This window comes from Tenrec ecaudatus, chromosome 4, assembly GCF_050624435.1.
Source record: "Tenrec ecaudatus isolate mTenEca1 chromosome 4, mTenEca1.hap1, whole genome shotgun sequence".
In the NCBI taxonomy this organism is placed as follows: domain Eukaryota; kingdom Metazoa; phylum Chordata; class Mammalia; order Afrosoricida; family Tenrecidae; genus Tenrec; species Tenrec ecaudatus.
This window is the reverse complement of record NC_134533.1, coordinates 85,945,287-85,971,433: the sequence shown is the minus strand read 5'-3', so window position 1 is coordinate 85,971,433 and position 26,147 is coordinate 85,945,287. Positions and strand designations below refer to the sequence as shown.

At 39.3% G+C, this 26,147-nt stretch overlaps 1 protein-coding gene across 3 annotated transcripts in view; it reads left to right on the top strand.

Annotated features, from left to right (window-relative positions):
• The window catches only part of GRM5 (glutamate metabotropic receptor 5), a 489,044-nt gene that overhangs the window by 163,269 nt on the left and 299,628 nt on the right, over positions 1–26,147 (top strand). For all 3 annotated transcript variants that reach the window (XM_075548701.1, XM_075548700.1, XM_075548699.1), the window contains exon 2: positions 10,113–10,362. In XM_075548701.1, coding sequence (XP_075404816.1) covers positions 10,113–10,362 — 250 coding nt within the window. The remainder of the gene's footprint in view (positions 1–10,112; positions 10,363–26,147) is intronic.

Genomic DNA, 26,147 nt, shown 5'->3' with positions numbered 1-26,147 from the left:
TATTTGTGTGTGATATCAATGACGCTATTCTATAGTTTGAGCATTCTGTTGTGCTGATTTTTTTAATAGGCACAAATATGGATTTCTTCCAGTGAGTTGACCAAGTATCTGTCTTCCAAATTTCCTGGCATAGACAAGTGGGCTGTTCCCGTGCTTCTTCAGCTTTCTGAAACATCTCAGTGGATATGCTGTCCATTCATGTAGCTTAGTTTTTGGCTAATGCATTCAGTGCAGCTTGAACTTCTTCCATTAGCACCACTGATTCTTGCTCATATGTTACCTCCTGAAGCGGTGGACTGTGTGGACTAGTTCTTTCTGGTACAATGTCTCTGTATTTTTTCCATCTTCTCTTGATGCTTCCTGCATCACTCAATATTTTGCCTGTAGAACATTTCAAAATTGAAATTTGAGGCTTGACTTTTTTCTTGAGTTATTTCCATTTCAGATATCCTGAGGACATACTCCTTGGGAGTATGGTGTGCTAAAAGGCAAAAAGCACACCTCCATCAAAGCCATTCCTCTGTGTAGAAGAGACAGCCCAGGTACAGAGAAAAACCCAAGACCTTTGGAAGAGCTTGTGTCAAGTCAGTGTCTGAAGTGGCAGAGGTTAAGGTCAGAGGCATCAGAGACTGCAGCCCTGAGACTATGGGACAGAGGAATAATGCCATGGCTATGGGAGTGTGAGACACAGAAACAGGCAGGCTTCCTGGTATAGGAAAGCAGAGGCCAAGGGGAACCTGACTGAGAGGCTGAGGGATATAGAGAGTTGGTTGCTGGCTGAGGAGAGGTATTGTTGTGTATCAATGTGTCATTACTTTTTACTGATAATGTCTTTACTAACCCCCCCCCCCTTTAATAACCAGTCATGTGGATTGTCTGTGAGATGAGTGTGACCATTGCAATTAATTATGGAAACCAGAATAGAAGTAGATTGCCATGGGAGGAATGATTGGTGTCAGAAGAGGTGAAAAAGGATGGACTACAGAGGGACATTTCTGACTCTTCTCTCCTGGCAATAGGAAAGTCAGAGGAGGTCAGATATGGCCTACAAATTGTTTCTATGCAAACTTATACTATTATTCTTTAGCTCAAACTCCCATTTTCAGGATTCATTCTTGGTAGCCAGAAAAAAGGGCCACAAATGTGACTTATTATTGCTCAACAGACTACTGTATATACATTTGTATGACAATATCTTAGTAGCGATGGTATGCAATACCACAAAGTAAATTTTGTACATATAATTCAAAATCCAAGTAACTTCTTAAATAATTACATAATACTAGGACTTGCTTTGTTGCTTTGTTTTTGGTTGAATTCACACTGGAGTCTTCCTTACGTAGTGCATGATTAGAATAGTGGCTGAACTGTATATATTAAATGAAATACATTTAATGCTTCCAGTAATAAAACATTCTGCATGAAATATAATAATGTACTATTTTAAACTAAATGCTCTGTTATTAGGGTGCAGGATATGATTTGAAATAATTAGAACAATGGCAAAATTCAGTTGTCTCATGGCAAGGGTATTATAAGCCAAGGAAATTTGAGAGTACATGATAGATGAAGATGATTTATTGCTCCAATCTTTTAGCTTATTTCTCCCCTTTTATTTATCCAGCATCAGACACATTTAAATATGTCAGCTCCATGGCCTCATTGACTATATTCCTTGGGCCACTTATCTTCCTTCTTTTTTACATTCAAAAACAATACATATTAAGTTTCTGCTTAATGACCCACACTATTTAGGTATGGAAACCAAACCCACTTCCTACATGTTGATTTCTACTCGCAGTGACTAGAGAACTGCCCGTGAGTTTCTAAGGCTGTTACCTTTACAGAACTGAAAACCTCATCTCTAAATTTCAGAGTAACTGGTGGGTGTTAAGTCCTGTCCTTACATGTAACCCATAAGTCACTAGTGTTCCTTTATTTAGAGTATTTGATAGAAATATCTGCTTTGTAGAATGATGAATTTTATGTACCAAAATAATTTTTAAATCCAAGGATTTGGTATTATTGTGCTAGCTCTCAGATGAGAAATTTGTGATTTGGAGAGGCTATTCAACTTGATTCTTAGCCACTAATCCATTGCTATTGATTCAATTACAACTCCTCTTGATCCTATCGGGGTTTGTCAGCTCTGATTGGAATCTTCATGGGAGCACACCGACCAGTCTTTCTCCCACAAATTCCTGGTGGCTTTGACCCACCAGCCTTGCAGTTATCCACCTCATCAGGGTTCCCAATCTTAGGCATTCCTGAGTTGAAATGGACAGATATTTGGTCATTTTAAATTATACTGTCACAGAGTCTATTATGGTAGGACAAACAAGGAATGGTGTCACATACATTATCAAAAAGAATACTTCAAGATTGACCCTAAAGTAAAATTCTGTAACAGGATGATATCCATACACCTGTAAAGAATACCAGTTAATTCAACTAATATTCAAATGTACATACCAATCGCGAATACCAAGAATGAATAAATTCTAATCTTTACCAATTCTGCAGCATAATTGGATGTGAAAACTGAAAAAAGGATGAGTCCATGGAAGATAATGTTTTTATTGAACAGAAAATTTCAAAGAAAAGCTCAAGAAGACAAAGGAAAATATTATAATGAAATGTATAAAGACATAGCTTTCAAATCCAGAATGGAAAAACACCCTCAGCATATCTTAAACGAAAAGAGCTCAAGAAAAATCCTTGAGTTTCAATCTTGAAAGACTCCATGGGAAAAATATGGAATGATGCAGGAAACATCACAAGAGGCTGGAAAGAATACACAATTACCATACCTACAAGAAGAAGTCACCATTCACCCATTTCAGTAGGTAGCATATGAACAAGAACTCAGGTTCTAAAGGAAGAAGTCAATGCTGCACTGAAAGCATTAGGCAAAAGCAAGGTTCCAGAAGTTGATTGATTTCCAAATGAAATGTATCAACAAATTGGTGAAGCACTGGAAGCATTTACTCTCTCCATGCCAGGAAATTTAGAAGAAAGCTACTTGGGTAGCTGACTGGAATAGATTCATATGTATACTCATTGCAGAGAAAGGTGACCCAATAGAATGCTCAAATTATAGACCAATCTCATTGATATGACAAGCAAGTAAAATTTTGCTGCAAACTATCCCACAATGGTTGCTGTGATACATTGACAGGGAGATGCTGTAGACTCAGTTCAGATTCAGAAGAGGATGTAGAAGAAGGGATACCATTGCTGAGCTTAGATGGTCTCTTCGTGAGCATAGGGAATACCAGAAATATATTTACTTGTGGTTATTGACTATGCTGAGGCCTTCGGCTGTGTGGATCATAGCAAACTATGGATAGCCTTGAGAAGCAAGGGAATCTCAAAGCACTTCATTTCGCTCAGACAGACTTTGTACATGGGTCAAGCAATAGTTGTACAAACTGAACATGGACATGCTGCAGGAATGATGTGCATCGGGGTTTGTCCCCTCACCATACGTATTCAATCCATATGCTCAGCAAGTAAGTCGAGAAAATGGGTGATATGAAAACAAATGCAGCATTAGGATGGGAGGAACGCTTATCAACAACCTGCAATAGGCAGATGACTCACCCAGGCTTGCTGGAAGTGAGGAACACCTGAGCTAGTATCTGATGAATATCAAGGAGTACAGCCTTCCGCATGGAATGAAGATCCAAATGCTCACAACTGGACCAATAGGTGACATCCTCATAAATGGAGAAAGGATTGAAGTTGCTAAAGATTTTGTCTTGCTTGGATCCACGATCAGTGCTCACAGATAAAGTAGTTGAGATCAAAAGACATAGTGCTTGAATAAATCTACTCCACCAAACTCCTTTAGAATACTGAAAAGTAAGAATGTTATTTTGAGGACTAAGGTGGGCCTGACTCAAGCCATGGTATTTGCAGTCGCCTCATGTGCATATGAAAGTTGGACATAGAATAAAGAAGAATGAAGAACAATTGATGTATTTCTATGTCTGACCCCTGTCTCGTGTCAACGAGGAAACCAGAGAAGGTCAGATATGGCTTCCCATACTATTTACCACATGGATTTGATTTTTTTAATGCCTGTGTTTATCGTCTCGTTTTAGAATGTGATAATGCTACACTAGATTAATGTGTGATGCATGTCACCACCCATAGTTTCCTTGGGTGTGTAGTATGAAGCAAAATAATTTCTTGTCTTCAGCTGTTCACATAATAATCAAACTGCAAGGTTCCTGCTTAATTAACAAAAGCAGGGAGCTAGTGTCACAGAACTAGCTGAGACTAGGCCTGGCCCACCGAATACGAGCACAAATGATCAGCGAGTGCGTGCTCTACCTAGCTTGTAGGCATTAGAAGGCCAAACCATGTTTCCATAAAGGCCCCAGAAATGGGCAAGAAATGACCCCAGACATGAGCCATTCTGTGACTCCCCTCCCTGCCCCTAACTCAGCACGTACAGATTAGCAATGCTAAATGATCCGGATCAACACCAACCAGATAACCATGTAAACCCTATAAAGACCCTTTGCTAAGAAATTGGAGCCATCTTGGTGTTGAATGTCACAGTGTGTTTTCCTTTGCTTGGCCAATTTTGGTGTGGGAACGGAGAATCTTTCATACTATACATGTGGGACTTGCCAGCTTCCCCAACTGTTTTAGCCATTTTTTTCTGATGTGTTATGAGCTCTGTTAGTTTATCATAATTTCAAACCTCAGATCCAGGTGAGGGAAAGCACCGAGGGTTGGAGATGTAAGCTGTTATCAGAGATGAGGACATTGGTATAGCATTTTTGCAGAGGTTGAAATATGGGGTATCTTTGACCTTCACTTTAATGGGGTCATTCTTGTGCTGATCCTTGTACAAGAAATTATTTTTTGAAGCATGATAAAACTTAAGACAAAATGTTTATTCATAGCAAGTGCCATTTATCAACAAGATAAATAACAAATATACATGTGGCGCTCACCAGATGGAATACACAGTGATCGAATCAACTGCATCTGTGGAAAGAGCTGGTGACGAAGCTCACTATCATCAGTCAGAACAAGGCCTGGAGACATCTGTGGAACAGACCATCGATCGATCATATGCAAGGTCAAGTGATAGCTGTACAATGTTAAAACAAATTTACAAGAGCAAAATCCAACTTTGAGGATATCCCATCCAAATTTAGAGACCATCTCAAGAGTAAAGTTGATACATAGGGCATTAGCGACTTACTATAAACCAGATGAGTTGTGGGATAACATCAGAGACATTATATATGATGAATACAGGTCATTAAAAATACAAGGGAGAAAGAAAAGCCCCCAAAATGTGTTAGCAGATATTGTATCATTTTCTCTGGAAAGTGTAGTCACTAAGTTGAAAGAGACAAATGATGAAGAAAAACAGCTGAACAGAACATCGCAGTGTGGCTAGAGAAGGCAAAGTAAAGTCTTATAATGAAATGTTCAAAGACTTGAAGCTAGAAAAGGGATTTCTCAAGCTGATATACTTTGTAAAGAGGAAAAAAAGAAAGGCAAGCCTCAAGTTGTAATATTAAAGCATCCTTTGAGCAAAATATTGAGTAGCACCATATATTAGGCTTGGTACCCCAAAAGAAGCAAAACCAGTGATAATGGAGAGAGAGAATAACATTTCTATTTAAAAAGTGACTCACACAATTGAAGGTACAGGTAAGTCCAGTCAGGTTCAAGTCTATGTGTTTGGTATTAAGCTGGAGACTCTTCCTGACTGATGTAGCTACTGGGGCTGATAAACCAGGAAGCTGGAGGACAATCAGGAAGACCAGGAGTTATGGCTACAGACCATATGAACCTAAGGTCAGCAAGTCAGCTGTTAGGCTCTGTTGAATTCCTGGGGTGGCTCAAGTCCATAGAACCAGTGATCAAGAGCCAGATGCAAGATCCAGACAAGAAAGAAGCTAAGAAGCTTTCCATGACACCTACTTATATAGGGGTAGGCCACACCCCTGAAGAAACTTCCCATCGTTTGCACTCCACCCACTATTCTCACACTGTTCACAGCAGACGCCATCATGATGTTGATTGCAATGCTTTGGGTCACATAATGGAGGATTACCAAATGCTAACTTCCAAAGCATAAAATCCTGGACCAGCCACATTGACAGAGACTGAGCATCACATAAAGGAAGTGTGGCAGTAACCTGAGAGGACTACACAGAGAGGACATAGTAACTGTACCCCCAAATTCAGTCAGTGTTCAGCCATTTCAAGTGGGAAAATTTTATCAATAACCAATATTAAAGAATGAATGCAAGCTATGCAGAAGGCTTTGATAAAAATTAAGGTTCAAGAAACTGACAGGATTCCAATTGAGAAGTTTCAATAAACAGATGCAATACTTGAAGAGCTAGCTCACGTGTCAAAAACTTTGGAAAGAAACTACCTGGTCAACAAACTAGAAGAAGTTAATACCCATGCTCATTCCAAAGGTGGTGCTACAAAATGAGGAGATTATCTAACCATACCATTAATATCTACACAAGTAAAAGATATATAGTAAAAAATAGTTGTAGCAGTGAATCGATAAAGACCTGCCAGAAGTTCAAACCAAATTCAGAAGAAGACATAGCAGAAGGGATACCATTGATGGTGTCAGGTGGATCTTGACTGAAAACAAAGAATGCAAGAATGATGGTTATTTTTATTTAATTGACTATGCAGAGGCATATAGCCGTATGGGACATGCAAATTGGGGATAATGTTGCAAATAATGGGGATTTCAGAACACTTAATTGTGCTCATAGAGAAACTGGCATTTATTTGAAAGGAGCAGGGGAATTACAGTTTGGAAAGGTATGGATCAGGGTCGTAGCCTTTCACAATACGTGTTCAACCTGCATGCTCCGTAAACAGTCTGTGAGACTGGATTACATGGAGAACAATGGAGACACTTGACTGTTAACGATACGTAGATGGCACAACCACGCTTGTGGAATGCAAAAGAGCTTAGGAAAGAGTTATTACTAAGGATGCAGACCCGAGTGCGAAGTACAGCTCAACATAAGAACAAGGAAAGCCCTTACGACAGGCTCAATAGGCACCATGGCAAACAAAGAGAATCCTGGAGCTGTCAAAGACTTTGTCATTTTATGCAGACTCACAAACAATGCCTGAAAAAGAACCGTCAAGAAGTCAAGGGGTGTCTCACATTGGAAAAAAATTGCCGTGAAAAAATTCAAGTGTTTAACAGCAACGAAGTAGCTTAGGAAGCTAAGCTGTGTCTGATGATATTTTCAATAATCTCATATATAGTCAAAAATTGGACAATTAACACAGATGACTGAGATGTAATGGATGCTTCTGAATTATGGCATTGTCTAAAAATATTATAATATTCTCTGGAATACCAGAAGAATAAGAAAATCTCATATAGATGAAGTGCCGCCAGATGCTCTCTGGAAGTAAAGATGGCGAGACTTCATCACACATACGTTGCACAGGTGAGCCAGAGAAGAACACCATACGTGTTAGTAACAGAGGAGCAGCTTCTCAGGCAATGGGTTGACAGCGTGGCTACAGCAGTGGGGCGAGGACCGAGCAGGACCAGGCAGTGTTTTGTGCTGTTGCACAAGAGCCCCTCTGAGCCGGGGTTCACTTGGTGGGACCTAGAACAGCAGCAGCAGCCGGTCTGAATTTGTACTCAGAGTTTTTTGCTAACAAAGTTCTCTCCACTATTCCACACTCTCTTTATGTAATTTAATATATAAATAAAAATAATGTTAAAACAAAGTTGAGAGGTGAGGTAGTGATGATTATTCATTTATCAGAATTTTTCCTCCTTTAAGTATTTATTTAAAATTTTATTATCACCACCAGAATACTATGAGCCTAATTTTATACTATTTATGCTGTTGTACCAGAAGTAAAGCATTACATGCAAGACCGTCATTTGGAAAATAGTTGGCTAAAAATAAATCAAAGAACAATAGATTACCCAGATTAGTATAAAGCCAGTAATTTAAACCCCTTGGCACATTTTTTTTCAAAGAGAACCCTTTAAACTTTGTTAATTGCAAAATAACCAGATAGCCCACCTGCTATCAACACAATTTCTTCGTGTTGCTCTTAATTCTGAGGAAGAAGAAAGAAAGAAAAAATGTAGCTGGCCCTGTGTTTGTAGGATAAAGTTTTAGCTAGCATTGTTTGCCCTTTCAGTTTGACCATGAATATAGAACCCCACTGAATCCACCCCCAAAGTTGAAGTATCTCAACTGTAGCAAGTCACCTGCTTTGGTGATGTGCATAGCGTCTGAAAATAGAAGATGTGGTGCATGCAGACATAAGATATATGTGGCACAACGGTACAAATGGTTGAAAGGTTGGTGGGTCAAATCTGCCCGGCTCCCTGAAAAGAACCTGCATTCTGCACCCAAAGATCGCAACCTTGAGAAGCCCCAGGAGCATAGCTCGGCATTTTGTCGAGGGGCTGCTATGAATCAAAATTGTGTCAATGGCAACTAGCAGCATAGATAAAAACATACACATTGTCTGCCTGTCTCTCTCTCTCTCTCTCTCTCTCTCTCTCTCTCTCTCTCTCTCTCTCTCTCTCTCTCTCTCTCTCTCTAGCTCACTCCATCTCTCTATCTCTCTATCATCTATGTAGCTGTTATCTATCTGTCTCTATCTTCTCACTGGGACACCTGCCTACTTGCCACATTTGAACCACAGCTTTTATTACTCCTGAGGCAGGTATGTTTTAAGCATTATCACAGATTTTTTTGAAACTGTGGGAGGAACAGTGAGGTAACATACAGAACGTGCTTTTTAAGTATTAAAGTCCTATAGAAAGGTTGTTTCTTTAAAAAAATAAAGTTATCTCCTTGGATGACCAAAACAATTTCAACTTCCGTGCTCATTGAAAGGTGAGTGTTCGCACGCACCCACTAGCACCACTAAAGACAGGCCTGGCGGTCTACTCCCAGAAGGCGTGCCACCAAGAGAGCCCTATGGGGACGGGACAGTTCTCCCACGTGACACATGGAGTCATGAGGAATCGGAATCAAGTGAATGGCAAAACTTGGGTTTGGTAGAGTCATACTGATATAAAAAAAACCCTTTTATTATCAAATTTTAGAAAATGAGCCCTCTATGATTTATGATGCCTTAAACATTTCCAAAAAATCCCAGTGTAAAGCACTGTGACCTTTAAATGGGAAATAGAAATGCATGATTTCTACAGCTCCTACGAGTGAATCATTGAAGAGAGGAGGAATAGATTGATCATTGCTAGATACAACTGGAAGTGGAGTTTCGCCTTCTACTTACGGGGTACAGAACTGACTTACCTGTTTTCTAATCTGTATGATGGATGTCATACAACCTAGCATAGCGTGCTATGGTGAGAAACAAGTAATAATATTAGCAATCAAATATGAGATAACATAGTTAACTGTAAATGTTAATTACCATTTCCCATTATTTTAGAAAACTGCCCCCTCTATTAGATCTTGTAAAGGATCTGAGAAATAGCCAATCCTGTCACTAACTTTCCTGTGGAAATATTGAGTAATATTTTCATTAAAAGAATTTCGTTAGTATATATAGTTTTATGTGGCAAATCTCATATCTCATTTTAGGAGCTGGACTTTTCAGTATGAGTCAACCATATTTGCTGAGTAATAATGTGTAATACAATGTAACAATAATCTGTATAATAATATTATATGAATATGTTTGTAAAACCTGTATTAAATAAAAATCTATTCATAATTGTACTAACCTGAAAATCTTCATGAAGTAAAATAATGATACACTGAAAATCAAATGGTCATGAATGAGGTAAAAGGCATAGGGCTTGTTGGGACAATTAAGAGAGGTCATAGATTACGTGCAATTTTTTATTTCATTCTCCTCTCCCATCCAGTGAATTTGAAAAGTTTCAACGGGAATATGTATTCTGTAGCTTCATTGTAAATCGTCCAAAACAAAAAAAGTCAATGAAAGAGTAAAATCTCAAAGTCAAGTCTTCTGTTTCTAAACTCAACACCAACTCACCTTGGTGCTCCCCAAATTCTTGCAATCTAATTGTACCCATTAAGTTCAGTACTGTCATTTCACTGGCCTCTCCTGTTTTCACGCAGGCAACTATGGAGAAAGTGGGATGGAGGCTTTCAAAGACATGTCAGCCAAGGAAGGGATCTGCATCGCCCACTCTTACAAAATCTACAGCAATGCAGGGGAGCAGAGCTTCGACAAGCTGCTGAAGAAGCTCAGGAGCCACCTGCCCAAGGCCCGCGTGGTGGCCTGCTTCTGTGAAGGGATGACTGTGAGAGGCCTGCTAATGGCCATGAGGCGCCTGGGACTCGCAGGAGAGTTTCTACTCCTGGGCAGGTAAGTGCCAAAGCGAAGATTGACTTGTCCATTGCTAGAATCCATAGACTAGTGATTTGGCATTAGAGATGGGTGTCTTTTGGTGTATAAACCCAGATGTTTTAGAATATTAATCTATATAGTGGAATAAAACTTAAAGATTATAAAGTACAAGTTTCTAGAGGGAAAAAAGTCAGGAAAAATAAATAGATGTGCTGTGTGCTGATTAACGATAGTAGGAATCAGCACGCAGAGATGATTTGTTTCCTTACTCCTTGAAAATGACTGAAAGGAAATGTGAGGAGTCTTCAATTCTTGAACATTAACCTTGGGAAGTAAACACATTTCAAAATAGCTGAAGTTGCTTCACAAATGGATTTTGGGGGGAGAAATGGCTATATAAATACTTTTATAGAACTTTGGGACTTGGGAATATAGTCTTGCTTTCTGGGCCAATTTTTAAAGCATCGGTGGAAAATTACCTCATTATTTTGTATAAAAATATTATTGCCTTGCCTCGACTCATATTGTTTTGACATAAGTTTCTGAAAGGTTAGCTTCGCTGGAGATTAACTTTAATTATCTGGATAATTCACTTGAGTGCAACCATTCGGTTTGTTTATCCTGATGTCGCTGAATTAGTAGGGTGGATACTAAGCTTTTAAATGTGTGAATGCATTTCATTACTGAAGTAGAAACAGTGTGATTTATCAGTAGTTGGTGAGCTTCTTCCATTTTATGCCTTTAAAAATTTTCTGCTGTGTTTGTACTTTTTCTCAGCAGGCGGGCAATTTAAAGAAAAGCTTAGAAACATTGTCTCATTCTTGGTATTTCTGTCTAATGTAAAAGTCAATCCCCTTATTACCAACTTTTGATGGCTCGTTAACGAAAGCCTCCTTTCTTTGTTTTCTAAATGCTTAACTTACCTTTTACATTTCTTCCTGGCTTCCTTTATGAAGCCACGTTATGCACTCAATTCTCTTCTGTCCTGATAACAATAGATGGGTGGGGATATTCTGATTTAAGGCCACCCATCTTACATAAAAGTGATATTGAGTGAAATTCCTTCTTTATTGATGCCATGCATTTGTCTAAAATTGTCTCTACTTGGCAGGAGTGATGTATCTGTTAATTTTCCAAAACCAAGGAACATGAACAGTAGGGTATCTTGAACAGGAAAGAAAAGAAAGTGGGCATGTAATCCAAGTCTTCAAGAGTTCTTTGTCCTTTTTCTGAATAAGAAATAAGGAATTCTCCAGTTCCTACCTGCTAGGTTGCAACATTTTAAGACAAATCAGCAGTATTTGTTTTTCAATTACATTATTAGCCAACAAATAAATGTTCTTTAATCACATACCCACAAGGAAAACTACCATATATATTCATGTATATGCCGAGTTTTTCAGCAAAATGTGCTGAAAAACTGGGATCCGGCTTATACATGGGTCAGTGGTACCCCAGCGAGGTGAGAACATCTCACTCTCCCCCCCCCCCACCCCCCAGTAATGGGAAGAGCACCCGTTATCTCACAGGAGATTGCCATTTCTCTGCTGTTCATTCAAAGCCTTGCTGACACTGCAGGGCTTTGAATGTTTGTTTACTCACATCTAACCAATCAGAGCCATCCTATGACGTGTATCTTTGAATAAGCCTTTTAAAGACCCTGTGCGAAGGATGTGGCATGAATGGATGTCATCTGCTCAAGCCCGACTAGCAAAAGGAGGAAATTTCATGAAGCCTGACATAGAGTTAATAGGAAAGTGGATTCGAGATGCATGGGAAGACATTCCTGAAGACATGATGCGACGTGCCTTCCAGAAATGTAGTATTAGTAATGCTATGGTTGGCAGTGAAGACTGTGCTTTGTATGAAAATGACAGCAGTGATGGTGATGATGGCGATCTCAGTGAGGACAGCGTCTATGATGACCTCACACCAGCTGAAGCTCTGCATTGGGATATGGATGATGGTGAGGAATCCAGTTTGGAAGGATTTAAACTCTTTCCATTTTAGTTTGGATGCTGATTGAGCTCAGGGAATAGTACTCTTAAGGTATCATTGTTGAAACCTTATTGTTTTTGTTGAACCTATTTTCCACTTACTGTGCTGGTTTACTAATGTTAAATGACTTGTTGTCCTTTTATGTATGTTTTTTATTTAGAATAAATATTTAAATACATTATCCCACTGATGTCTCAATTTTAGTAATTTTATTTTCATTTGTTTTGATTATTGAAACTCAGCAATAGCTTCTGCATTTTCCACCCTAGGCTTATACTCGAGTCAATCATTTTTTCTAGTTTCCCAGGTAATAATTAGGTTACCTCAACTTATACTTGCGTCGGCTTATATTTGAGTATATACAGTAATCTGTTTTTAATATATATGCATATACATCATGTTCCAATTATGTTTTTATTGCCAGCAGCACCAACCACAAACCTTTTTATTTTAGAGTTCTATATAGTTTTTCCAAATAGCTGAATTCATGTATTAATATCCATAACTTTAATTATATTCTTGAATATATCCATGGAATAGCAAAGTCACCATTCAGTATTTACTTGAGCACTAGTTCATTTCACTTTTGAATAATTTTGTTAGAAGTCTTCCCGACTCAAGAAAACCCCATGAAGTTGCCTGTAGTTTCCATCTTTTGCCTCATCAATTTTTGAAATTAATATGTGGCACTCTTTCAAGTATTTGGAAACAATAATATGATCCCCTGTTCTCTTAGTCTTCTCTTTGAAGGATCTTATTTCTTCCAGCCATCCCAGTGGGAGAACATTGTGAGCATCCATAACATCAAGGCCATTTGTCCAAAGCTGTCTGCCATGTGCTCTGTTAAGCGCTTTACATACATTGTTTTATGTAGTCATTCATGTGACAAATATTGAATTCCTACTATGTGTTAAAGGTGCTTGGGGTGCATCAGTGAACAGAACAGACTGTAATTGTTGCCTTTTTAGAGCTTGGAAGTAATAGAATATGGTACGTATGGAGGAAAAAAATCTAAAACAATCTGCCTGTTAAGTACTCATCTGAACAGACAAGAACTCAGTCAATATTGAGTAATGGTGAAATTACCAAGATGACATATCTAAAAAGACAGGTTAAAAACAAGCACGAGTAATACAGCATTCTTCTACTCTTCCGTAAATTGGAAGTGCGGTTGTCCATAAATTGTACACCTGGAAGAGTGGGCAGAAAAGCAGATTAATTCTTATAAATGAGAATTGAGAACATCCACTCATTCTTAAATGTTTGCTTGACATACTCATAGTACTCATAGTCATTGCCAAAGACCCGGATACCATGACTCATGGCCCAGTGTTTCACTGTAGGCATCTGACTCCTAGGCACCATGAAACGGGGCAATCCCAATTCAATCAGAAATCCCTGGCTCTATTAGGCTATCATCTAACAAAGAACCTATTCCAGATAAGTTCGACTTAGGTTGGTATTTTTACATAAACATTTCATCCTAAGAATTTCTACTTAGCTCATGCTATAACTCCCCAGACAGTCCCACCTTGAGAAGTTGTGGTTACCTATAACTCTTCCCAGATGCCTTGGGCTAATCACATTTAATGGTCATTAAACTAGAAGGTTTGGAAGAACTATGACCCCTCTGATGGCAACAGCACCATCCGTCAGCATATCTCACCATTTGTGTTGCACATCCGTTGAATGTGAAAGTAATGTGGGCCTGGTCACTGAGAAGTCCCATTTGATTTCTTGGGAGTCTGTTTACTTATTAGCTGCATCCCCAATATTTTGTTCCAGTCTCTGAAATAGTCTCTGAGAACACAACAAAATCACAAAGTGGAGCAGTAATAGTATTTCTAAGGGGACTGATTTTCACTAATGTCGTAGTTCTGTATTTGGGAAAGTAATCCTTGAGCTATTATGTAAGCCTGAAGATGAACTTGGACTAATATTCAGAAACAAGGACCATATTTTAACAAATTAACTATTTAAGCATCTTTTAAAATCTTGTCTGTAAATAATGAAAATGATTCATATATTATAATTGATGGTCATTGGCCTTCAGTGTTACAGTTGTTAATAAGTCATAAGACAAAATATTCTTTCAACAGTATTTGAAAACTATAGCAAACATTTCTTAAAAAGTAATTAAAACAGCATATTAGTTTTCAAAATAAAACAGTTAAGAGCCCATTATAATAAATACCTTTGTCAGAAGAGTTTTGAACAATTGATTTCGTATATATATGATAATACCTATTCCTCAAGAACTAGTAGTAGTCTTTATCATTGAATACCATCTTGCATAGACACTTGCAAACAAGTTTATTTTCCACTGGGTCAACCAATATTAAATACAGTGTAGAACACAACAAAAATATTTCCATTGAATTCCTGTGAAGAGGGAGAGAAGAAGACAACAGGAAAGATCGTTGTTTAATGATGTAAACACTATTTGATATGTCAAGTATGTTTCTCTTGAATTTGATGTTGAATCCCAATTTTATATAGAAAAAATAAAGACAAAAAGATTAAATGACTGGACAAGATTATAAACTAAAAAACAAACCCACTGCCAAGAGTCCATTCTAATTCACAGAAACCTTTCCCAGGGCTGCCAAGGCTGTATAAGAGCGGTTAACCTGTCTTCTCCTGCAGAGCTCCTGGCAGGTTAGTAACTCAGGCCCTGTGGTTAGTGGTTCAGGATTTGGACAAAATCTTACCTGGTTTAGTTTAGTGGTCATTCTAAGAATCATAAAGAAAAAAATTTAATTAAAAAAAGAATCATAAAGATAAAAAAGTTTTAGCTACCTAAATATGGCTCTATACTTGTGATAAGCTCAGTTTAGTCTGGCTTTAAGTTTTAGGATATTGTTTTGCTTATTTTATTAAAGAAATTTGGATGCAAATAAAGTCAGAACACTTTGAAGTCTTTTTGCTTCGAAGCTTGTTTGCCTGTGTCTCTCCATTTTAGTTTAGAACACCAACTAGTTGTGTATTGTTCATTTCGTTAAAAAAAAACAATTGTTTAGCTCAGTCTTCTACAAATCTGATGTAAATTTACTGAACTGCATGGTTGATGCATGAATAAAAAGATGAGCATGGGGGAAGAATGTTTGCAGAGGAGCTTAGAAATACCAGGTTCTGTTTATAGTATTTTGAGATTTGCTTTGTTATTGTAAAAGCACATTTTGGGAGATGGGAAATTGATAGATAATATTTTCAAAAAGATAGACCTTGAGAATGAAGGACGAATGAAGAAAGAAGGACAGTAAATACAGGGAGACCTATAATCCTAAAAACGGACAGTACAGTAGATTGGAGGGTATGAGTGATGAGAGGAACAAGTAAGGGCTCTGTAATCAATATTAAACATACCGACTCCTGGTGATTGCGCATCATGGAAAATGTAGAGGATGATTCTGAGTTTGGGGTTGTTCTTTTATCTGGGAAACAAGATGAATACCAGTAACTTTCACTGACACATGGTTATCATTGTAAAAGTTTTAGTATGAGGTAGAGAATAGAGAATGGGTCCATTTGGGGGCCAATTGACTTAATGTGCATTTCAAACAAAAGTACTTAAGGAAATAAAAATTTGAGACTTGAGCTCAAAAAGGATATACTTTGCAAATAAAAATGAATGGATTATATCTGGAATCTGAGTGTAGAATGAACTGAAGCTGGGTTTTGTAGCATTATAAGAATTTAGCTTTCGGGAACTATAATATTTAATGGTGGAGGGGAGAGATGGAATTGTGCGACATGACAATATTTGGACTTATACTTTGAATATTTATTTTTCAGTATGATATATATATAAAAACTTAGATTTTATTGAAATTTAAATAAGATTTTATTTTTAAAGCATCACTAAGAGTTCTCAGATAACTTTGGTCTGTTCATTCTCCTTGGCCAGGAGTGAGCTATGTTCTCTGGTCAACCAGCTTCACTGATTAAAAACCTTATGACCAAAGCAAATTCATATAACACAGTGTGAATGACACCTGGCCCCCTTTCTGTGGCCATGTTTCAATGAAGGTGGCAGCGAATTAGAGTATTGAAAAGTGAACCAGAAATTCAATCCCAGGTCACACTAGCACGAATACACTGTAAACAAATGATTCACCTGTGATGTGTTTGTTTCTGGTTCCCTGACTTACTGGACCCACTCACTTCTCCTGTAATCCTCCCTTAAGCGCTCACTTCTATTGAGTCCATTCCAACACTTCACAGCCCTGCAGCATGGCGCAGAACTGCCTCTCTGGATTTCTGAGGCTGTTAGCTACTTACCAGAGTAGAAAGCCTTTGCTCTTTTTCCTGCACAGGGGCGGGTAGTTTCAAACGACTGACCTTGCGGTTAGCAGCCCATCACCTAAACCACTATTCCACCGGTGCTCCAAATCTGCTGTAGCGATGTAGGAGTCTATCGGTTTTATGAATTTGGCATTATCACTGCTATTCAAGTTTAAATCTGTTGCTGTTTCTGCTGATTACAATATTTTCCTCTCTCTTCTTTTGATTTAATCTTGATAGAAACTGAAATTCAAAAAGGATACACCTTCATTAGGAAAAAATACAAAAAGGAAAACTATCGAAGTTTGCTTTGCAGCAAACCTTTTAATAGATATGAGATATTGTGAGTATAGAAAGGTGTCGCCAAGCTTCTTCCCAGAGACTGCATTCAACGTCTCAGTATCAAGTCCATGCAGCTATGAACTATATCTGTGACATTTCAGATGTTTGGATAATTTTTAAAAATTATTTTACAGGCATGGGAACATTAAAAACTTTTCCTATGTATGTTAATGGTAATGTACATGCTTATATTTTTGTTTTTCACTGTTCTGACCTACAAAAGATTTCATAGGCATACTGTGTCACAGGAAGTTCTAAATGAAAATCACCGTAATTTCTCAATAAATCATATGTTGGTCCTTCCACCGAACACTGCCATCCAGTCAATTGCAACTTGTGTGGTTGTGGTTAGGTGCCATCCAATCAGTCACAACACATGGTAAACTGATGCAGAACAGAACAAAGCATTGTCCAGTCTTGTCCCCCTCACAATAGTGAAGCTAGAGCCCACTGGTCCAGCTACTGTATTAGTTCAGCTCCTGGACAGCCTTGCTCTTTGTTAGTTCTTCAACTTCACCAAGCATAGTGTCCTTTTCCGGGGACTGGTCTTTCCTGATACCAGGTCCAGAGTTTGTGAGATAAAGTCTCATCATCCTCCCGTCTACGGGGTACTGTGGCTGCGCTTCTTCCAAGACAGATGGGTTTGTTCTTTTGAAAGTCCGTGGCACTTTCAATATTCAAATATGGAAACTCTTCTTCAATCTTCCATAGTTGGGGTCCAACTTTCACATGTATATGAGATTTATATCACACCGTGACTTGGGTCAGGTGCATCTTAGTCCTCAAAATGATGTCTTTGTTCTTCAATATTTTAAAGAGGTCTTGTGCAGCAGATGTGCACAATCAAATAAATCAATTTATTTATTTCAAAAAAAAACTTTATTGGGAGCTCTTACAGCTCTTATAACATTCCATACATCAATTGTATCAAGCATATTTGTACATATGTTGCCATCACCATTACCAACCCCCTCCCCCCCCCAACTTATTTCTTGACTGCTGCTTCCATGAGCATTGATTATGGACCCAAGCAAGAAAAATCCTTGACTTCAACCTGTCTCCATTTATCATGATGTAACATATTGGTCCCTTTATGAGGAGTTTAGTCTTCTTTGCATGGAGTGTACTAGACTGCTCCCCATACTGGAGACTGCAGTCTTGCTCTTCGTCAACAGTGCTTCAAGTCTTCCTCACTTTCAGCAAACAAGGTTGTGTCATCTGCATATAACAGCTTGTTAATAAGCCTTCAATTCCTTATCCCCCTTTCTTCATTTAGTTCAGTGTCTCTGAATATTTTCCCAACATACAACTCTGTAGCATCCCATTCCCAATTTTAACCAAGCAGCATATCCTTATTCTGTTCCTATGACTCACTCACTCTTGGTGCCCGTACAATCCCCACATAAGCACAATGAAATGTTCTGGAATTCCCATCTTCCCCATGTCAGCCATGTGTAGTTATTATCCACACACTTAACTGCGTTTGAGCCTTTGTCTAGTCATTAAAACACAAGTAAGCATCATTTTGGTTTTCTCTTATTTTAGCCGAGATCCATCGAATGCAGCAATCAGAGCGCTCATGCCATATCCTTGTCTGGATCTGGCTGGCTTTTCTGGTAGCTCTGTGGAGATGGACTGCTACAATGATTATTGTATTATCTTCAGCAGAATTTTGCTTGCATGTAACATTAATGATATTGTGCAATAATTTCTGCAATCTGTTGGTTCACCTTTCTTTGGAATCAGCACTAATATGGATCTCTTGTAATCGGTTGACCATGTAGCTCCCTAACAAATTTCTTGGCATAAATACTTCCAGTGCTCCATCAGCTTGTTGAAATATTTCAGTAGATATTTTGTAAATTCCTGGAACCTGTTTTTTTTTCCAGATGTTTTCTGTGTAGCTGGGACTTTCCTCTTTATTTACCATTGGGGTTTGGATCATATGCTAACTCTTGAAAATGATATTCAGTTATTTTTTATGTGTTTTTAATGTAGTCCAGGTTTCTTTATTTAGGAGAAAGAGATTAGTGACATGGGGATTCATATCATGAGCATTGTGGAACCTCATGAACACATCAACCAGTTATGTCCCACCCCAAATCCCCCCCACCCTTGTGTGCTCAATCCCTTTATTAGTGGATGACTAACGTAACCCTCAAATCCCTGCTACAAACCTCAGGGTTCTGCCGCCACTGAGTCTTCTGTTCCTTTGCCGTCTGTTCCTGAGAAGTGCAGGCACTTCTGTTTGGTGCACCAGAGAGCCCAGAAGGAGGACCTAGACAGAGGGACACATCTCCCTTTGGGGAATACAGAGTAGCACAGGGTGGCCACACATAGCCTGGAGTCCTGAAATGGGGCCCTGTGATCTAAGGGAAAAACCTGTGTCCGTCCCCCCGACCCCCCCGCCCCCCCCTCCCGCCCTTGGGAATGGAGACCCAACAGCCTCAAATCCTCTTGCTGTGAGCAATCACTGTCATCCTGGTGCCCATTAAAGAACCAAACTAGGACAATGGCCTCCTTGAGCCTGGATTGCTGGAGCAGGTGGCCAACCTGCTGCAGGGAGCACTTGGGCACTGCTGCCACAGGCTCTCTGGGCTGCTCTCCATGGACTCTGCGCTCTCTCACACCCCCCTGTGAGCCTGCTGCAGGAGAGGCTCCACCTTGCACATCTCTCACACCCTCCTGTGAGCCTGCTGCAGGAGAGGCTCCACCTTGCACATCTCTTGGAGGTTTCCATGGCTGGCTGCCTCCCACCCACATCTGCAGCAGGGCAGCAGCCGACACGTTTTTGTGCTTTTGGATACAGTGACTCTGTGTATTCTTTCAACTTCTTTTCATGTTTCTTTCGTCAATATTTAGACTTGGATTTGTTTCTTCAGTTCTTTCAACTTGAGATGGGCTGGACATTTTTTTTCACTTTCTAACTCCAGATTTTTACACATTTCATTATATTATTTCACTTGGCTTTCTGAAACTGCCCATTGAAAGTTTTTGTGTTGTCTTTTGCTTCCTTGTTTCTTCCATTTCCTTAGCGACTCTATTTTCAAGAGCAAGCTTCCGACTCATAGTAACCCTGTGGGTTTCCTAGGTTGTAACCCATCAAAGCAGGAGGAAGCCCGACATGGCTCTAGCCTCACAGTTGGCATCTCTTTAACATCCTGTCTTTAAGGTTCGCAGCTGAATGCTTACCATCAGTGCCACCAGGGCTTCTTACTATAGATTCTGGAGAGCACCAATTTAATCTGATTCCACAAAATTAGTTAAAAATAAAAACAAAACTTGGAAATCCTCGCTGCCATTGAGTTGATTCCCATGCATAGCCACCCTACAGGGGCGGGTAGAGCTGCCTCTGAGTTTTCCAGACTGCGGGGTTTTATGGGCAAGGGAAGCCCAATCCTCTCTCCCTTGGAGCAGTTGGTGTTTTTGAACTGCTGACCTTGTGGTTAGCAGACCAATGCATAACCACCAGCACCACCACCTGGGCTCCATACCAACATTTACTTAATAAGCAAGCACAAACTCTTTGTGCCATTCCGGGACTTTCAATTAAGTGGCAGTGAGTCGTTTTGTCTGTTTTAAGCAGCAGTGACAGATGCATACAATATGAAATGTCCTCTTAGCATCTGTGTCTTATTAGGTTTAGCAGAAGTGAAATAAGAGAGATCAAGTAGTTAATAAAATCTAAAACTAAGTTTTTAGTGTCAAACATCTTAAGGGGAACTTCCAATGTTCTCAGAAAGCATTTACCATATGTATCCGTATATAAGCTGAGTTTTTCAGCACATTTTTAATGGAGTTTTTGTGGTAAAATTAGGTGCCTCGGCTGATCTTCGGGTCGGCTTATACTCAGGTGTATACTCATTTTAAGTGAAAATGGTCAAATGTATGTCATAGTTTATGTTTTTTAGAGTGTGATTTGTAATCAAGTTAGGTGACTAAAGCCTTTAATATTGGTTCTTCACCCGGGCTGACATCAGAAATACTTGAGATTGTTTTCTTGCATTAATACTTCCACCCCACCAGAACAAAAATAAAAGAAAATAAAGATGTCAAACACAGCCAAACCAGAGCCTTGGACCTCCTTACAGATCCCTGTCTGGAGACCTCGCTACTTGTAGTATAATAAAGCTCCTAGTGGCTGATGTACCTCGGTGGGTGGAAATAAATAGCAATCAGAAACAATGTTGAAACAAAGCATCAGCCAAATAAATAAAAACATGTACAGCAGCACTTGCATTGTTGAGAAATGCATTTGGAAGTTACAAGAAAGACTGATTCTTAAAAGTGGAACATTTTTCAGTCAGTGTTCATTCTACTACTTCCCTCTCTTCCTCTAGTCAGGAGTCATTTCATTCTGTCTTTTCACGCCGATCAGCAAGTAGTCCTCACTACATACCCACGCCCCTCTGCATGCTCCGCGTCTATTGGGCTACTTAGATCTTTTTTCGTTTTATTTCTTATGTATCTAGTCTGTGCTCTAAGAGGACAAAAGAGGAAAATTCCCTGTCTCTGTTGCGTCTTTATGTTCCAACCGTGGATAAAGGTCTGGTACTTAATAAACATCTTATAAATATGAATGAATAAACAGCTGATGAAATCAGTGAGAAATTTCAGGAAGTCTAGCTGAGTGGGTCACAGCTAGAAGGGTTCACTTTCAGCAAATTGAAGACTTTCACTCCAAGTTTCCAAGGCAGGACCCCGCGAGTTCAGGGTGTGACCAGAGATCAAGGTCTGAGAAGCAAAGCATAGTTCGCCCCATTAGCCATGTAACTATTCAGATGGCCTCGGAACCACTGGATCAGTTCCATAATCTCAACAATTCATCTTGCCCGTGCTTCGAACAACTGACACTTCATTTGTCACAAAGCAAAGGCTTAGCTAAAAAGAGGGGCCTGATACATTAGTAGATCATTAAAACACATAGTTGCAGATATTTACATATGCATGCTTGTGTCCTGTCACCTGAGAACAATGAGGACAATGTGTCCTTGCAGGTGAGGGTCTGCAAATGTAACACTGCTCATGTGGGACAGGAAGGAATGATGAGAGGCTACCAGGAGTGGCTCAAGGAGTAGGTGACTAGAGTCAGAGTTAACATTGCCATTAGTTCATTACGGCATTCTTATAGGTGTTCCAGTTGGGAGGACATTTGTGTGTGTGTGTGTGTGTGTGTGTGTGTGTGTGTGTGTCTTGTCTGTTTAGACATGAGAAGTTATATCTTAAATAAACCAACAAAAATGTTGCCACTTATAAAATTATTTATTCAAGCCAAGAAAAAAACCACGATTTTAAAAAATGCCACTCCAAATAAATCTTTTGCTGCCTTCTAGAATTTGATCTTGCTTTTAACGATATTCAGAAAAATGTTCAAGATGCAACCACACTTAACATGGTAGTCTCAAGAGATTGTCAGAGCCTGATGCTTCCCTTTTTACATTTTCGCAGTTTCTATAGCAGACTGGATTATGTGGCAAAACAATCGAAAAAGTCAGTGGTTAACACTCCTGTGGGAACATTTTATTTCTAAAAATATTAGATGCTTTTAGCATTTCTCTGTCAAAAAGGAGCCTTTTTAAAACTTAGAATATGTTACTGGGCATTTGGAGGCAACACTGTAACCACAGCAGTAGGAATGCCTCATATTTGTGTTTTATGTTCAAGATAGGCACTCAATATCATTCAAATAAATGATTAGATAAAAAATGCATGCAAATTGCTTTGCAACGCAGTGGGCACACATTGTTGCAATTTTATGAATATGCACAATGCCTTCTCACTTAGGCAACCTGGAGAAAGGAGACAGTTTCCCAGAGAAGACTGAAGGGACCATGCACCATACCTTTGTTTTACATACATAAAATGTCACTCGTTTCTTAAAGGAGGATGTGCTAAGAGGTCACAGTTCCACTTACTAGACTACACTCAGGCCATTCCACTTTGACGTCTGTGTTTCTAAGCATCAGAAACACTGTTTCTTGAAGTATGTGTCTTTTGTTTCTTCCGGGCCACCTTTCAAGGCTGCTCACCACACCCATGGTAAGCACTCACCAGAGGAGTGGCTAGTTACTTGTTAGCATTTCTGTGACTCCAAGGAATTGAAATACCTTTTGTTCCTAGTACCTTTGGAAAGTAAGAACACTTATAGACTATAAGCCTACAAGAAAGTAAGAACATTTATAGACTATAAGCCTACAAGATAGTATTTTTCATTTTGAAAAAAAAAAGGTCAAAACATATTAAGGTTCTCGGACTGTCCTGCTTGATGATGGTTGGGAGAGGAAGAAAATTTTTTGCATCTAAATTGTAACAATGCATTTGGCAAACCCACCTTTTCTTTGTGTTTTCTTTTGTCCATAATAAATTGTGTTTATGATCACGGCGGAAAAATAGCCTTTGCCAATATATATATATATATATATATATATATATATATCTGTTGTAAACAAAGCATGTGATCAATCAATATTGTTTCTACTTCCCCTTGCCTCTGTGGTAGTCACCTAATCTGGTGTCAATTTAGGATTAGGGGTGGAATCTAGCCTGTCAGTCTGGAGATAGCCAATGAGACCTCTGTGTGGGCATGGCCTTCTCCTAAGAATTCTGCGAAATCTGGCACTTCTTTCTTGGAGGCAGAAGACACTATCTCAGTTCACTCCCATGGAGACACTCAACTGACAAGGCTGAGTCCCTGCGAGGCATCCCTGAGGAGGTACCGCATGGACCTATCCTGGTGTGGCCGAGTGCTGGAATGAATGGTCACGTGGAGACCCCTGCCAGCACTGAGATGCTTCTACCATCAAAGACTTTCTACCCACTGACTTGTGATCTTCTACATTTGGCATCATTGCATGTGTTTCGTGAGTCTGAAGAGGAGTTTATAGATTGCTGTCAGACATATGGGCTAACATCGGACTTATGACCGTGGACTGGATTGGGTAGGATGTTTTCTTAATGTACAATTACCCTTTATATAAAACTCTCTCTTATATGCATATGTGTGTTTATGAATTTGTTTCTCTAGTCTACCCAGACTAACACACCTCTCTGTAAATTAGGACAGATTCAGATCAACAAAACAGAATAAATAAAGTTTTCAAATGTGAATTATCTATGTCTTTTCTAGTTGCAATGTTAGACTTATTAATATAGAGTTTCTTTGAGGTTCAAAACATGTTGCTAGTGTCCACAGTAGTCATTACATTGGAGTTATTGGTTTGTGAATTTTAACATAAAACAGCACATCCAACTAGTGTGTGTGTGTGTGTGTGTGTGTGTGTGTGTGTACTGCAGTTGTTGTTAGCTACCATTGAACCAGCTCCAACCCAGAGTGACTCTGTGCAAAACAGAACAAACATTCTTAGTGAAAACAGGCAACTTACTGTGAATCAAACAATTGCTTTTTTTAAGCAGTTTGAAGCAAATCTTTAAAATTAGTCAATATAAATTTAGTCACCACAATTAATCTCCCTATAATATCTAGCAAATGCCCCAGTCTCTTGCAAGTGTATCCTTTTAAAAATAAGACATTCCTTATTCAAATTAGAATGTCTGACTTAAACCTACTGTATTTTAATGTATAATGTGCATATACATCTTTGTGTATTCAATTTGAATACAACAGAAAACAATGTGCAATATTTGAGAAAATGTGCTATTCATGAACCAGGTAACTCTGGTCAAATAACCTAACATTGATTTGATTACCCATAGATATTTAGGAGTTACTTCTGATATTGCCAGTTTGTTATGAAAACAAAATGAAATAACAAGCTGTGCCAACTAGGCTTCCATAGGAACAAGGCAGGTGGAGTTTAATCAGGTTACAGTTTGGTTGGAGTGTTGGAGTGTGACCAAGATAAATGCTTTCTGAGGCCGCCTCCTGTCCCTCTTTCTCCCTGGGGACGGGACCAGCATGCGGCTTCTTGAGCTCCTTGTTTTCATCAACTCTGGCTGCACTATTGTGGGCTGAGCCAACCTGTAGATGGTGTCACTTTGCTGTGCACCACTAGAGCCTGGGCTCCTTCTAGGCCTGCTTTGCCGTGCTGCTGGCAGATCCTGTCAGGACATCAGTACGTCTACTGCCAGAGCTCGAGGCTCCATCTGGGCTTGCTTTGCTAAGCTCCCACACTACTGATTGTTACTGCCTCTCCCTGCTGTCCACTGCCAATGGCTGACTCTGCCGGTCTTTCCTGAGTGCAGACTCTGCTGTCTGCTTCCTTGACCTTGGACCAGCATCCCAAGGCAGTATGTTAGCTGTTCCACAAAAGTGAGTTGAACTGAGCCCTCTCTACTGCTGTGTGGACTAATTACACATTACAGTCCTTCTCACTGTATGAACCTATATCTATCTATCTATCTATCTATCTATCTATCTATCTATCTATCTATCTATCTATCATCTCCTGGTTTTATTTCTCCAGAGTACCCTGCCTTACACACAGTGCAGAATATTTAGTCAATGTTTGTCATCCAACAGATACTATCTCCACTACACCTTGTCTTTTTTAAATGCTGTGAGACGTTTGTAGGTTTATCTTTCTGATGCACATATTTCAGAACTGCCTTTCTCATTAGGAAACCTGGTGAGTGTAAAGAGAATCACTTTTCTAAAACTTGTAATAAGCCAACAAAACCATCAGAATTCGTTCTGATGTTAATTCTTCTCCTTGGGGAACTAGCTAATTTAGCCTTATCCAGGGAAGAGAAACTTTTCTCATTTTAGGCTTATCCGACCTCATGCTAGACATCGATGCTCCTCGCAGAAGGCTTGCCTGCGATGCACATTGGGAGCTTTGTCACAAAGGCGATGCTCTGCTGGGTTCGCTTGAGCTCTGCAAAAGCTCTCGACATCAATGTTGAATGTCCAAAAACAGCAAGATAATTACGCATCCGTCTGGCGAATCAATTGTAAAGAGCTCTTGGTAGTTTCTGAGAGTAAATCATTAGCAAGAGAGAACAGAAAGTGGAAAATTCAGAGCTCTTTAAGTTTGTAGACTTCTGTGGAGGAAGATAATGTAATAAACCCTGCTCTCAGCTACTAGCTGAAAGGCGGGCAGTTAGAACCCGCCACCCCCTTCATAGATGAAAGATCTGGCAGTTAGTTTCATTAAGATCGATGACCTATGGGTCAGTTCTACCCTTTCTTAGAGGGTTGCTGTGAGTCTGAATCAACCCCA